This window comes from Terrapene carolina, unplaced genomic scaffold (genome assembly GCF_002925995.2).
Source record: "Terrapene carolina triunguis isolate 2854851 unplaced genomic scaffold, T_m_triunguis-2.0 Scaffold192, whole genome shotgun sequence".
NCBI lineage: Eukaryota > Metazoa > Chordata > Testudines > Emydidae > Terrapene > Terrapene triunguis.
This window is the reverse complement of record NW_020664543.1, coordinates 3,517,639-3,532,768: the sequence shown is the minus strand read 5'-3', so window position 1 is coordinate 3,532,768 and position 15,130 is coordinate 3,517,639. Positions and strand designations below refer to the sequence as shown.

The following is a 15,130-nucleotide window of genomic DNA, read 5'->3' as shown; positions in this document are numbered from 1 at the left end:
TCACATTCCGGCATCGCGGCTAAGCCCCAAAGCCGCCCAGTGGGAGTGGGCGGCTGGCAGCCGTACGGTGCATGCTGCTTGACTTACAGTCCCAGGCGCCGGACATACCCGGAGCACGTTGACTAGGCCAGGTAGCGCATATTGCTACGCGGGCTAGCTCTGCCCAGGCGGGCTACCTGATCAGTCCCGATGCTCAAAGTGACTCCCACACAGCGACATGGCTCTGCTCGTCGCTAGGCCCCTGGCAAGCCGAGGGGGGCAGCCACCCAGGGGATGTTGGGAAGAGGTCGCCGGCCTGGCTTGGAGCTTGATTTTGTAACCTGTAATGGATGTGGCGGTGGGTTGCCCCTCCATTTGCCACTCCCACCTGATGCGTAACAGAGACCCAGGCAGCTCCACATCCTTCGCCCCGGCGCTGGGAAGAGCTGCCCAAGCAAACCCCGCTGCAATGACCCAGCCATGCCGGGGCCCAGGGCAGTGAAGGAGAAAGTGGGTTCCCTCGGGGACGCACCCGGGGGGCCTGCCTCGTTCCTTTTTCACCAGGGCAGCACAGATGGACGGCGGGTGCGAGCTCTGCCAAGCCTAAACCGGCAGCAAAGAACGAAACCGCCGGAGCACCTGGGGAGTGAGACGCTCTTCAAGGCCGGCCAGGCCCGACGGCAGCTCCACGGCGCCGATCCGCTCGCCGCTTGCCGCTGGAGAGGTGCCCATGGCCGCACCCTGGCGCAACCCAACCGAGGGTCAGAGAAAGGAGGGAGCCCTGGGCATAAAGGGATCTCCCAGCCCTGCTCCCGCATCCAGGCCAGCCCTGCTGTCCCCAAAAACTAGTCCATTTCTAAACTCGTTAACTGCTAATTACTACCGCCCCTCTGGCTGGCGCAGTGCCACCTACACCTCTATTAACTGCACAACTAATTCCAGCACTTCTGCTTCCTCACCAGCAGCCCCCAACTTCCAGACAAGAGGCCCAGACCCTCGCCTCAATGGCGTCCGTCTCCACGGAGACTCAGGCTGCACCGAACTGCCGAGGGCCGGCTGGAGAAGAGGGTTAGAGTCAGGCAGTGATTTGCTTCATTAGCCGCAGAGCAGCGCGCTGGCTTGTTTGCCTTTTCCTGCAGCATGGGTTTGTTTTCTCTCACAAGCCTCTGGCTGGAAGCTGGATCGGGGAATCTGGAGCCTTCTCAAGGGCTGGGAAATCGTCACCTTTGCACCCGTGAGACAACCGTGACCGTCACACTTATATGAAACCTTTCAGCCAATGATCTCAAAGCACTTCAGCAATATGTGCCCTGCTCCTATTTTACAGATGGAGAAACTGAGGCCCAGAGCTAGGAGGTGACTCTCCTATGGCCACCCAGTGAGTCAGTGACAGACCCGGAAATAGAACTCAGAAGTCCCGGCTCCCAGTCCTTTAATTACTAAACCGCGCTTCTTCCCAGAGCCAGGAAGCAGACCCAGGCATTTTGACTCCCAGCGCCCCACTGCTCTAACCACTAGCCCCCACTGCCTAGCCCAGGGGTGGGAACAGAACCCAGGAGTCCGGACTCCAGGTCTCCTATGCTAATCAGGAGGCCACGCTGCCTGTATAACCCGACCCACCCACTCTCGGCACTGGGACACGACAGTGGTGGATGCTCCAGGGTGCATTTGGGGTGGCCTCGTCCCTGTGACCTCAGCGCCTCCTTTGCAGTCTCTCCTCCCCAGGCCGTGCATGCTGCTCCCCACCCCCACCCTGTTCTTACTGGAGTTCCTACAATCCAATTTAATGGTTGACATTTTGCATTATTCCCACAGCAACGGGGAGAACGTTTTGCTCCTAGCCTGGGTCCCTCTTCCGGCTCCCACTTCCCCGCCGCCAACGGGAGATCTAATGTAACTCTCATCAAGACGTGAACTGTGCAAACCGCCGGGCTTCATGAATCCTGTTTGCACTGACACCTCTGGCCTGGAAATGGAGAGGTTTCTGCTCCCTGTCCAGTCCAGCCTGTCCCCTGGAGCACTGAGAGCCTTGAGATCACGTGGGGCCAAATCCAGCCATGGGGTAAAGTAGGCATCAAATTCAGTGGCCTGGCACTTGCTTACACTAGCCTGCAAGCTCCATGTGCTGAGATACGGGCGAGCAGCTCCCCTGGCTCAGAGCACCAGATGACCAGCTGACAGGGGTCAGGAAGGGTCCTCTCCCCTGGGCACGCTGACTCACCAGCCGAAGGTGGTATTGGTGTGACTGACCACGTGCATCACAGGCAGGGGCAGCGGCATGGTCCAGCAGAAAGGGCAGAGGAGACCTGGCTTCTAACTCCAGGCTCTGTCGCTGTTAACTGAGGAGAGGGATGTCTGTGGGGAGCCACAGAGGTACGGCTAGTTAGAGCGACGATCGTTTTCACTTTGCATGAGGGGCTTGTTTTCCAATGTGTCCAGGTCACCAAGGGGCAAGACCGTTGGCTTGACGTCCTCAGCCCAGCCCTGCTCTCCTGACAGCTAAACCTGGGAATCCCGGCCACAGCCCCGTAAAATCCAGAGAACGTCCCCATCACTCCAAGGACTCGCAGTCCGATGCAGCCAGGGAGAGAAAGACAGGGCCGGAATTGAATGGGTTAACTCTTGGGAGTTGGACCCTGGCAACCAGAGCGTCCTTGGAGAAGTGGCTACATCAGGAGTCCTGCCTTTCCACGCCGGACAAGTGACTGGCTGCCTTTTGGCAAAGTGGGAAGGTTTCCTTCCTCCAGCAGCTCAGAGGCACTCTCTCTCCAGTGCCCAGCTAGTGCAAGCAGGCTGAGTAACTTGTCCCTTGGACAAGACCCTGGAGAAGGTCTAATCTTTACTGTTTGTCCCACACACTATCCTTTCCCTCCATCCCTTCCACCCTGGCATCACTTCTCTTCCCCCTTTCCCCCCCCAACCACAGGCTGGGCAGAATCCCATTTTCGTTTTTGTATCATTTTGACAGATAACAGTGATGTTTATTTTTAAGCAGGTTTTTTTTATTTTTATCAATGTAAATTTTCACACTTGTGGGAAATTCTGGGGTGGGAGGGTCAGACAATGGGGAAGCCAGGCAATTATTTCATGACAGTAGACTTGAGATTCAAAAAGTGAAAGGTCTCTAACAGTGGTTTTCAACCTGGGGTCCACGGACCCCTGGGAGTCCACAGACTATGTGTAAAGGAGCCGAGAAAGGTCGTTACCGTAGAACAGTGGTTTTCAACCTGGGGTCCGCAGACTATGTCTAACATTCCCAAAGGGGTCTGCACCGCCATTCGAAACTTTTTAGGGGTCGGCAAATGAAGAAAGGTTGAAAACCGCGGCTCTATAACCCTTAAAACACAACCTGTCATCGTCCCATGTCAGAACACGCAAAGGAAGTAACCTTAAATCCAACGCTAACGAGTTCTCAAGCAGCATTTTCCTTACTTTGCCTAGCTGTAAATTTCACTTCTCCTTGATGGACCTATTGGTTCCTGGTGAAACTGACGTTTCCTGACATCCCTCTCACCTTTCCAAGCCTCCCCTAGCCACGTGACTCTTTTCCACGGGGAAAGGCCTCGATTCCCTCTCCCCATGCCACTAACAAAGACAGGACTACACCAGCTGGTTCTCAGCGGAGGCAGCCCGTATCGAAATGCACCGCAGCACCTACGGGGCGGCGCTGCAGGCGAGGGGGCAGCAAGTGGCTCCCTGGCCCGGTTTTGCACAATGCGGCTGTTGCGGGACTTTCCAAGTGGACGGGAAGAGCCCCCTTGACATGCTGCCCTGCTCCGTAACACGTTAACCAGGAGCCTGTTTCCTGTCTTCTCCTTTAAGAGCCGCAATGGCTGGCTCCTCTCCGGGCTGATCCGTGTGCACGCCACAATCCCAGCCCCAGCACCTGTCACATGAATAAATAAACCCACCTTGGAAACGCTGCCGCAGCAGCTGCCAGATAAGCTGTCGTGTCGGCATCCACCTCAGCGCTTCTCTCGCTGCCCTGTTTAATTGGCTCCCCATATTGCTCACCACACCGATCCCCAGCCCCCTCAGTGACCCCGAGATCCACCCCACCCCCAGCACCGCCGACTTCTCTGTCGCCTCCCGGATGTTTCAGCATCGAAGGGGAGTTTACAGAAACTCACAGGTGGCAGAGCAGCAAACCCAGCCCGATTCTAGCTCCCAGCCCTAGCACTCCGTCTGGGGGTCCACGCCCCGGTCGGGACGCTCACCTGGCTCCCCCACTCCCACAGTGCCCTCAAGTCCCCATCTCCCCCGACCTGTCAGTCCCCTGAGTCGGCTGCGCTAAGCGTCCTGGTGGGTTTGCCCCAGCTGCAGGAGCTGCTGAAAGCTGGGGGAGCGGGGGTCTCCTGGGGCCTGCGGGTTGTTGGAAGCCTGAATGGGAGCATTTGCACCCACAGATCCCAAGCTCCCTTGAACTGGCAGCTGTGTTCCTGTGACTGGTTGCAGTGTAGGAGGCTGGGGCTCTACTGCCCTGGACAGGCCCCCCCGCTACACACTCCACGGGGCTGCTGCGGGCATCACGGTGGTGCCTCCCTCCCAAGAGCCGGGGAGGGGGGGGGTCTGTGCTCACAGCAGGGGGCAGGGAAGGCTGAGGCGTGTGACGGGCTGCGTGTGAAACACCCACGCCTCGTGCTGGTACTTCCTCACCCACCTGGCCCCGACTCCACTGGGCAGCACCCGCTTCGCTCCAGCCCTCTCGCTCGCAATTTGTTCTACGCTTGTTTGCTTAGTGAGTGACACCCCCTCCCCCCCAGCGAGTCACTGCAAGCCAAGTCTGGAGGGTCTTACGCTCGCTGCGGGAGTGTGGCTAAGGCACTGGGCCGGTGTTTGGGAGCTCTTGGTTCAATAGCCAGCTGCCTCTGTGACCACAGGCAAGACCCTTTGCAGCTCTGTGCCTCAGTTTCCCTATCTATAACATGGGGAAAACGACACTGACCCAGCTCCAGGGGCTTATGTAAAGACAAATTCATTAATGATGGTGCGGTGCCCAGATGCGATGGTGATTGGAGCCACGGAGCCATTGTTCACTCAGGCAGATGCCCCGAGAGGTTAGCTGGAGCGCAGAGCCCAGGGATGGGCCCTGGGTGCAGTGCGACAGGGTGTGACTCCGGCCTGCCCAGAGCTCGCTGCCTGTCTGCGCACAGCAGGGAGGGGTAGTTTGACTCTCAGCTCGGCATTTTTCCTTGTAACCCCAGAATCTCAACTGGAAAAATAAACCTCAAAGCAAAAGCAAAAGCCCAGCCCAGCCCAGCCAGCCGGCGCAGCGAGGTGAGAGCCCGGCATTCCTGGGCCCTCTGCACCCACCTCCTTGGCTAACACACAACAAAGTTACTTCCCTTCATAGCAGACCTTGGGCCCAGCAGCCAACAATGGGGCCCTCAAGGCAGCTGTCAGGGAGGGGATTTCACACACGGGCCCATTGTCTGCGTTCCCAGGGTCCTGGACCACTTAGGAGTTGCTACGGCAACAAGAAGCCTTTGGATTTGATTACCTGAAATGGGGAACGGCTGGTCTAGGGCTGAATTATTGATTACAATAGAGAGGATAACACACGCGGAGGAGAGGGGGAGAGGCGCCCGGCTGGATTTAAAGGCAAGCCTCGAGCGGCTGTGACTCCGGACCAGTGGCTTTTCTTTCTGATTCCTCCCACCTGCCACGCGAACTGGGAGCGAGGAATAAAGCTGACGACGGGCCCCGGGGTCGGTGGGAGGGGCTGTCGCCGCCAGGCTGGAGGGGGTGGCGTTGCCAATCGCGGCGAAAGCTATTGATAATGGTCAAAGCGCGGGACAGCTAACGAACGGCGTGAAGATGGCGAACGACGGCTAAGTACGCAGCGCTGTAATATTAGCATGCGGCACTTTTCATCTTCAAAGCGCTCCGCCCGGCGTTAATGGCTTAACAGAGCGGGGTGCACGCTGCACACAGATCTCACCGGCCCAAAGCAGTCCCCCGCCCCCTGCCTCCGTTTGCCGCAGCCACCCGGGCAGGGACTGTCTTTGTGTTACACGTGTGTCCGGTGCCTGGGGAAGCCACCAGGCGGATGCCCTGGCCCGCGTGCTCTCCTGACACAGGCCCCAGTCCCTTTTCTCCCAGGCCTCAGCTCTGGATCTTCCAAATCAAACAGTTTGACGTAAATTCAACGGGTCAATTAGATCCTCTCCCCCCAACCGGGGGTCTTCTGCAGGAGCCGGCTCCTGGCTGGAATTACCCCACACTGGCTGTCAAAGGCCTCGCTGCTCCCTTCTCCTTCCTAGCCTGCTCCCTGCAGAATCACTCTTTGCAGCCACCTGCCTGAGCCAGCTAGAAATCCGGTCCCAGCGGCTCGTGCAGGATCTACCTACTCTCCGCAGCTCCGCTTTTATGAGGACCGGGTGATCTTCAGGTTATCACTGGATCCTTGGGGTCCCAGCCTCAGTGGACCGCACTTCCTCCCGACGCCAGCCTGCGCTTCCCCGCCCCAGCGCGTTCTCCAGACACGGCAAGGCACCACACGCACGGCTCCTTCCCTCCCACCCAGATGGACCAGAACCAGGGGCCAGGCCCGAGGAACCTGCGGGGGGGGGGAGGGGGGCACGTCATTTGCCTAAAATGTGGCCGATACCTAGGGTGACCAGACAGCAAGTGTGAAAAATCGGGATGGGGGTGGGGGGATAATAGGAGCCTATATAAGAAAAAGCCCCAAATATCGGGACTGTGCTTATAAAATCAGGACATCTGGTCACCCTACCGATACCAGCTGCTCTCATCTCCTGCAGCGGGGCAGCCAGCTGAGACTACAAGTCCCAGCATGCAACGCTCCCCCTTAATCCCCTGTGCTGGGTCAAGATGGAGCCCTGAATGCTGGGACCTGGAGTCTCCCCAGGCCGCACTCCGCGTTCAAGGGGATGGCAGCCACAGATCGTATTGGACGGGGTGTGGCCTGCAGGCTGCACCGTGGCCACCTCGTCCCTGGCGATCCTGAGTCCCTGCCCAGTAGGGTGACCAGATGTCCCGATTTTATAGGGACAGTCCCGATCTTTGGGTCTTTTTCTTATATAGGCTCCTATTACCTCCCACCCCCTGTGCCGATTTTTCACACTTGCTGTCTGGTCACCCTACTGGCCGGCCACCTCCCCAAACGCCCCTGCCACAATGTTCATGGGGCAGCAGGTGGGCAGACTGCCCCCAACGGGCACACGCCTGAGACTAGACCGTCGTGTCTGGGAGAAGGGGGTGAATCCGGGAATGAACTGGCAATTTCCACAGGTCTCTTGGACACCCATGGCCAGCGCAGGGCAGTTGCCTGCGCCCCAGGAAAACCACCGCCAGCACCTGCCACCCTCGCTGTCCAGCTGGACCTTTAGCAAGGGACAGGAGCTTGGAGAGCGAAGGGGGACAGACGTCTCCTGCCACTCTTCCCTTTTTCCTCAGCCCTGGCCCCTTAGCCGCTCTCCAGTGCCTTGGATGTGGGAGCCGGTGCATCCCGGGACATCCCGATGGCCCTGCCTGCTCCTCGATTGCCGAGCAGCCTGCGGGGACGTAGGGGTAGCGACACTGTTAGCAATCTCCTGCCCTCGGGTGGATTGGGCCCAGGGCTCCGAGCCTGTCCCTGCATCCCACCTCCCCAGCAAGCCACCCCCGCTGCGCACCCAGACCCGGGGGGAACTCGTCCGCTCTACAGGACACTTGTGTGCCCTCACCTGGGATCCCCCAGCACCTGGGACGCCCCGGCCGGCTGCCCTCGTCCTACCCCACAACAGCCTGAGCAGAAGAAACGGTCGAGACGCGCAAAGCTCCCCGGCCCCTTTGCTGCGGCTGCTCTGGACGTGAAAGGTCCCGGCAGTTCCCCACCGCGGCAGGGCAAGGCGGGCGCAGGGGCTCGCTCACCTGTATTCCAGCGAGAACTTGGTCAGCTCCTTGTTGTTGTGAAGCCACTTGAACTCCAGTGGCCAGCTGCCCTCGGCCATGCAGGTCAGGACCAAGCGGTTCCCTTCCAGGTGGACCTGGCTCCGGACCGGCTCCGTTTTGAAATATGGCGAAACGTCATCTAGAAAGAGAGGCAAAGGGGGCAAAATGAAACCCGCTGGATCTCCAGAGCACCCCATGTGGCCCCCATCCCCTCCCACGGGGCATACTCCCCCCCACGGCATTGCAGCCGCCACACACCAGGTTGAACGGCAACTGGCCGGAGCAGGACTCCCTCAGCCCCCCCAGGAGTCACCCGCCTCCCAAGACCAGTTACCAGCCTCCCTGAGCCGCCGGCACATGCCTCCGTTGACTCTAGCAGGGAGATGCGGGCGGCACCGCTGGGCATTGGGCCCTGGGCTGGCTTGAGACTGAGGCCTCCTCTTTGCTCGTTCAGCCTGACGGTCAGAGCCCCGTTGTCCCGGGCAGGGCGGGAGGGCGGAAGGATTACACAGGGGGGACTGAGGTGAAGAGCCTTGCCCAGGGCACCCCAGCACTCAGTGGCAGAGAGGAAGTTGATCTCGACTCCCTCTCCCAGGGCTGCCAAGCATGGGGGCAGCACTTCCCCAGCGACCCCCTGCGCCATCCCGGGGCCCCACCACACACCTTGGCCAGTCTCAGTCCTGCTTTACAGCTGGGGAAACCAAGGGCAGGTGGCACGGGTTAGGGTCAGGGACAGAGCTGGGACGAGAACCCAGGAGTCCTGTTCAAACCATCAGAGCAGTCTCCCTCCCTCAACGGGGGTAAATCCCAGGAACCTGGACTCTCAATCCCACGCCCTAACCCGCCTCCCAGCCCCCTGCTCTAACCTCCCTCGTCACCAGGCTAACAAGCCCAGCCCACTGTTGCCAGAACAGGGGGTAGCTCGTTATGCCGGGGCTGGGAGGGGGGCAGGACCGGGAGAGGCGGGGGTTGGGTTTCCACAGAGAAAACCCCCTCAAGAGAGCTGCGGGGGTCTACCCCAATGTCACTCCACTGGCTGACAGTGCCACGGTCTGGCTGGGCTGATGGCTGTGAGACGGAGCCAATTCTCTCCTCTGCATACACGGGATGGAGCTGTCAGGATCCTACCAACAAAAGCCAGCGCAACCCCTCGAGACCCGCCTGGGCTGGGTCTCAGTGAGGCAATTTCAGCCCCAGCCTCACTCTCTGGAAGCACCCACCTCGCCAACCTGACCCCTCCTCCTCAGCAGGGTAGCGGCCCTGGCACACGGCTGGGTGGGGGAGGAGGTGTGGAAAGGGGCCCAGGGGTAGGGGGATGGAGGAGGAAAACAGAAGTGAGAGAGGAGAGGAGTGAGGGGACTTTGAAGGGTTTGTTCTTTCCAGCCACCTGGTGCTTAAAAGAGCCCTGCCAAGGCTGAGATGAGACCTGGGGACGTCTTTGCCCTGGGGAAGATTTCTTCTGTGCTGACAGTGGCGACTTCCATGCTGCGGCCGGAGAGATAACGATGCTTTGGTGACAGGGGATCTCAAAGCCCTTTGCAAACCTCCCCCCAACCCCGCCAGGCAGGGCAGGAGCTGTACCCCTGCTTCCCAGCACAGGGGAACCCACTAGGACATCACCCACAGTCACACAACGGGGGAGATGGAACCCAGGCGTCCCAGGCTCCCAGACCCAGCTCAGGCTGTTAAACCAAGCGCTCTATCCTAGGCAAAGTGGGGGGCACACGGCAATAGACAGTGTCCCGTGAACATCTTGCTGGCCACTAGCCATCGCCCAGACACCATTTCCCCTCGCATGCGGCACCTCGCCTTCCACTGGCCACCAACCAGACACCACTACCCCTCACATTCGGCACTTCCCCACCCTCTGGCTGTCTGCCAGACAGCACCACCCCTCACATTCGGCACCTCCTCTCCCATTGGCCTTCGCCCATGTGACGCTGGCAGACCAGGCACCAGCTCATGCCAAGGTCCTCACGTCTCAACTGGACACTGACAGATCTGGAGCTGGAATCCGCCGGGCCCGCTGGCGGGTTAATATTGATCGAACCGGTATTAGAATGCGAAGGAAGCGTTCGGTGTCCGGACGTTGTCGAATGCTTGTGAGCGGCTGCCTGAATTAATCTCCCTGGCAGCGTCTGTGCTCCGTACTGCAGGGCAATGTGCGAGCAGGCGTATCGTGAGCCTCTGCACCCGGCTGCACGACTCTGCAGGGGAGGGACATTCATAGGAAGAGGCGCTGCTCTTCCAGGGAAATTGTTCTGCCCCTCCCAAAAGAGGAGCCCCATCAATACCAGACGGGCTCTGGGTCCAGACAAGTGGAAACTCCCCACGTCTGGATTGGGGAGTCGCCATCGAAAGGACCAAAGACTCTTATCATTGCTCTCCTCCCTGGGAAGATGGGCGTTGCCAGTGGACTCCTCCCAGCAGCTGCGTTTGCTGCTCAGAGCACATGGCAGGAGGGGTAAAAACCCCAGACCAAAGGAACTAAGGATCTTTGTGCTGCTCAGACTTGGGGGTGCGGGGGAAGAGGCAGATGTTTCTAGGCATAGCTGGGGTAGCCCTAAAGGACAAATCAAGCTTGCTTCTCCGGCAGGGCTCTGGTGTCTCCTGGAGCGCAGGACACAGTGAGGGCCTTTAGAGCAGTGGTTCTCAACCAGGGTTACGCATACCCCTGGGGGTATGCAGCAGCCTTCCAGGGCGTGCAACAACTCAGCTAGAGATTTGCCTCGTTTGACAAGAGGCTACATAAAACCCACTAGCAAAGTCAGCACAAACTAAAATTTCATCCAATGACTTCTTTATCCTGCTCTATAGACTGTACGCTGCAATGGAAGGACAGTATTTATATTCCACTGGATTCATTTTATAATTCTATGGTAAAAAGGAGGAAGGAACTGATTTGTCAGTAACAGTGGCTGTGACACTTTTGTGTTTTTATGTCTGATTTTCTAAGCAAGTCGTTTTGAAGTGAGGTGAAACTTGGGGGTCGGCAAGACAAATCAGACTCCTGAAAAAGGGACAGTCGTCTGGAAAGGTTGAGAGCTGCTGCTCCAGAGGGCTCCCACTCAAGTCCTATCCCATCTCCGGCAGGACGCCCTGGGGAAGTGGCTTTACTGACACAAGCCAATTCATGCTCCCATTAGCCCTGCCTGAGCCGACACAGCTAGAGGAGAGTGAGCTGGGTGCTCTTCCTCCTTGTGTAGCAGTGAAACCACTGGCCATCCTGATCCAGCACCATTAAGGACGTCCTGCTTTCAACACACAAACCGCGCCAATTTGATCTGGGAATAGTGGAAAAAATCTTGGGACACCGAGGAATTCACAGCTGTCATTCCACTGCCGGTGGAACATCCTGGCATGAGTGGGGACAGAATTCGGATCTTGCTACCTGAGCTAAAGGAGAATCTCCATTAGTGATTAACAGTACAGGTCCTATGAAACACAGCTGAGCACTTCTGATCCATCCACTAGAGGTCTCACAGACCCAGCTAGATTCATTACAAGATGAACCCCCCGCAGTCACTCTTTAAACCAGGGGTGGCTGACACAGGTCTACATTAATCTGGTTACCCCGAGAAGCCGCCTCAGTAATCACACCGCTCAGAAACCTCCCTCCAAGCCCTTTTTGCAGCCATATCGACAAGAGCTTAGTCCGTCGAGGGCTTATTTAAGCTGCTTTGTTTCCTTTATTCCCCGCTCCCTTTGCAGCGGCTCAGACGGCACTGGACTTTTCACACCGGGGGCTGGGGAGTCGCAGGCTGAGCGAGAGAAGAAGAAACAGTCGCTCCTCTCCGGTTTTCTTTGCTAAGGAACCTCTAAATTGAAACACACAGCTCCATTTTCGGTTTAACAAATGGAAGCCCTTGTACTTCAAAGGCACATTGATATTCCCCAGCAGCCTTCAAGTGCGCTCTGAATTGCAGTTTTATTTTATTTATTTATTTACGGGGGGAGAAAATAAACCCGGCGCACCAAACCCGCTGCCCTTAGTTCCTGTCATCAGCAGTTTGTTTGAAGACAATAGCGGCCCTGGCCCCCGGGGGTTGAATGCCCCTTCCCCCTGGGGGCCCGCTTCACAGCAAACAACAGGGTGGGGGCAGGAGGGGGGGCGCATGGCACTAAATGGCTCTCCGCTTCTTTCATGCAGGGCAGTTCACGCGGAGGTGGGCGTTTGGATTTCCTGGCCTCTCTCGTCCGCGGACCAAACTCAGGACCGTCGGCGTAAAGGCGGCAGAATGTCTCCAGTGAGCGCTTAACGCCGAAGGCGTCGGGCTCTCACCCCAGGGCAGGCAAGCGCCGTGGTTCCCCCCATGCCCGGAGGACAGCAGACACCAGCCCCGCTCACAGCACAGCAGGGAGGCTATGGCTGCCCCAGCACAGACAGGGGAAGCTAGTCTGAACACATGCTTGCTGGCCAAGGACTGGGTCTGGGTTGAATGCACCCAACTAACAGGAGGTCTATTCCCTAGCCTAGATTTGCCTTCTCTGCCCTTCAAGACTGCCCTGCAGGGGGCAGCTGCCTACCCGGTGCATTGTGATGACTGGCAAGTGCTTTGAAACCCAGGGACAAAGGGCACCGCCCGGAATCCCTGGCCCAGATCACTCCGACGACAGCAAAGCCCCAGCCGCACCAAGGAACAGGCCAATAACTAACGGGATCCTGGTGTGTTTCGGGGCGCCCTGCACGGCAGCGAGGGGTCTGAGCTCCCTCTCATCCTCTTGGGGGTTTCAAATTCACCCCTAAACATATCCTCTGCTGGCTCCAGGCCCCGAGGGCCAGGCCGCCGGACTGTCTGCCCCCAGAGTCTCCAGTGCTGGCTAATCTTCCTTCACTTTTATTTTCAATCTAATCTTTCTTGAAAAAGAAAAGCCAAAGAAGAAAGAAAGAGAAAACGCCTTCATCTTTCTTCCCCCCCGGCATAAGTCAAGCTCTTTAGCTTAAGCAAAACTGCTAAGTCTTGAGAACGGAGAGGAAAACAATAAATGGATGCCAATCTGCACTACAAATGCCCTCTGTCTGCCATCCAGCAGCATTCCTACCAGTGGAGGGGGATCAGAGGCATGCCCCTTGGCAGAGAGCGCATGGGACAAACACGTCTCTGGGGGCATGAAAGGCACTCGCGCTCATTCCGCTGCCTGAAACACGCCGACAGGCCGGCTCCCAAATGAAAGGGAAGGAAATAAACATGACAGACACAGTCCCTCAGCCCCCGCCCGCCTTTCATTTCTGGAGGTGCTATCTAGGAACCGAGTAGCCGCATGTGCTTTGTGACCTGCTATGGCCATGGGTTAGTAGAGACAGACAGCCTGCAAAGAAACTGCTATGAAAAGTTGCCTCTGCAGACAGGGACGAGTAGTAGCGATGTCTGGCCCCAACACAGCCACTTTCACTGGCGCATCTCAATGCATCTGGCCCCACAAGTCCCCCTGCGTGTGGAAATCCCATGGGATTCAGTGGGGAAACTAGGCACTGAGGAGTTTGCAGCTGGATCGCACCCAAAGGAGAGCAAACAGCATAAGCCCTATTTTACAGATGGGAAAACTGAGGCACAGAGCAGGGATGTGACTTGCCCAAGGTCACCCAGTGAATCAGTGGCATTGCTGGGACTAGAACCCAGGTCCCCTCCATGAGCTAGAAAGTCCCACTATGCTGCAGCCTCACAAGCCCATGTGACAGCTCGCCGGGGGGCTGCCTCCCGGAGAAGTCAGGAGAGCTGGGAAAACTGGCCTTCCATGACAACTTGGCGAGCTGCTCCACTGACATCCTGGGTCTCGCCACCCGGATGGGACGAGCCGGGGAAGGAACTGACAGCTGCTGGTGTACCCAGAGCCGGTCCCTGGATACGTGGCCTCTCAGCCTGCTCTGCTCCCGGTCCTACTGCACCTGTCCTGGCTGCCCCCAGGAGGGCAGGAGAGGGGTTGGGTGCGGTGCGGGGTGGGGGTTATACTGAATGACCCCCTCCCCCCCAACACACTCCCTCCCCAGCAAAGCCGTTACCCCAGGTGGGCGGCAGGGCCCCTCCACTCTCCAGACGAAGCAGTTAATCAAAGCCGATTCCCCAGGCAGCCGGGTAATCGTGAGGCTGGGAGCGAGATCGGAGGGGAAGATTGGACCGTCTGTCGCTATCCAGCACGTTCCTGGAAAGGGAAGGGGGGCGGCAGAAGGCGCTGGGGGGCGGCAGCTCTGAAATGAGCAAGGCCCAAATGGACTGGTTACAAATGAATGCCAGGAGAAAACCCAGCCGGGGGGATACAGATTGCAGGGAGGTCTGCATGGGGAGGGAATTACAGACACTGGCCCTGGCCCCCTGCTCAGCCTGTGCTCCATGCCTAGTGGCGGGGGGGCAGGCTGGGCTTGGGGGGCCCCTGAGGGGCGAGAGGCCACCACCTGCAAAGTGTGGACAGCACAGGCCAGGGAGCGCAGTTGGCCTCGGGATGGGCAGGGCCCTGTGCCCGGGGAAGGGGTGTTCGCTGGCGTAGGGTGCGTGTGGAGGCAATTGATAGTCCCACCCCAATCCAGGACCCTCCAGCCCAAGTCTCCCTTTCCGGCTGCCACGGGATCCGGCCCCAGTCTCGACAGGGTGGGGCGGGCCGGGCTTTATTTGCTGACCGGCTGAGACCAGCCCCTCCCACCCCAGAAGGCATCAGCAGCCAGGGTCCGGGCTCCAGAATTCCCAGCCCCGCTCCCCGGCCAAGGCGCAGGCCACTAGCAGCAGACGGACTTCGAGCAGCGGCAGAGCTCTGGGGCTGGTCCGAGACACTCGAGCGCTGAGGCCTGGCATATTCAGGGCACCCAGGCAGCCCCTCCCTGTGCCAAGCTGAGATCCCACTCCAGGTGTGGGGGGCACGGAGCGATTGCGCACACCTCTGAATGTGATCTCAAACAGCACACTCGCTTCTTGCTGCTTCGAAGCCCCTCCGCCATCTGTTCTGCATTCCAGGGTGAAACGCAGCGCAGAGGCGGAGAAGAGGCGCGTAATTCCACTATTGATCATGCCATGGTGATGTGCTCGCCAAGGTCACGACTGCCTTTTTACAGCTAGCTGGTTCTGGGTTCCCCCGCCCCAGACCCATCTGCCGAGAGCCACCAGCAAGCAGCGGGGACTTCAGCAACACTGGGAACTCATGTGCCGAGACTGAGAGGGGGATGCTGGGAGACACAGATCTGAAAAGCATAATCTCTGTAATACCACGGATCCAAATTCCTCACTCAGCACTGAAATGCAGCCACCTCTGGGGTGGGGCACAGCAG

General features: G+C 58.5%; 1 protein-coding gene across 1 annotated transcript in view; it reads right to left on the bottom strand.

Moving 5' to 3' along the window:
- SDK2 (sidekick cell adhesion molecule 2) overlaps positions 1-15,130 on the bottom strand; it is a 153,492-nt gene that overhangs the window by 69,373 nt on the left and 68,989 nt on the right. Inside the window, exon 2 of the mRNA XM_026654563.2 lies at positions 7,855-8,014. Coding sequence (XP_026510348.1) covers positions 7,855-8,014 — 160 coding nt within the window. The remainder of the gene's footprint in view (positions 1-7,854; positions 8,015-15,130) is intronic.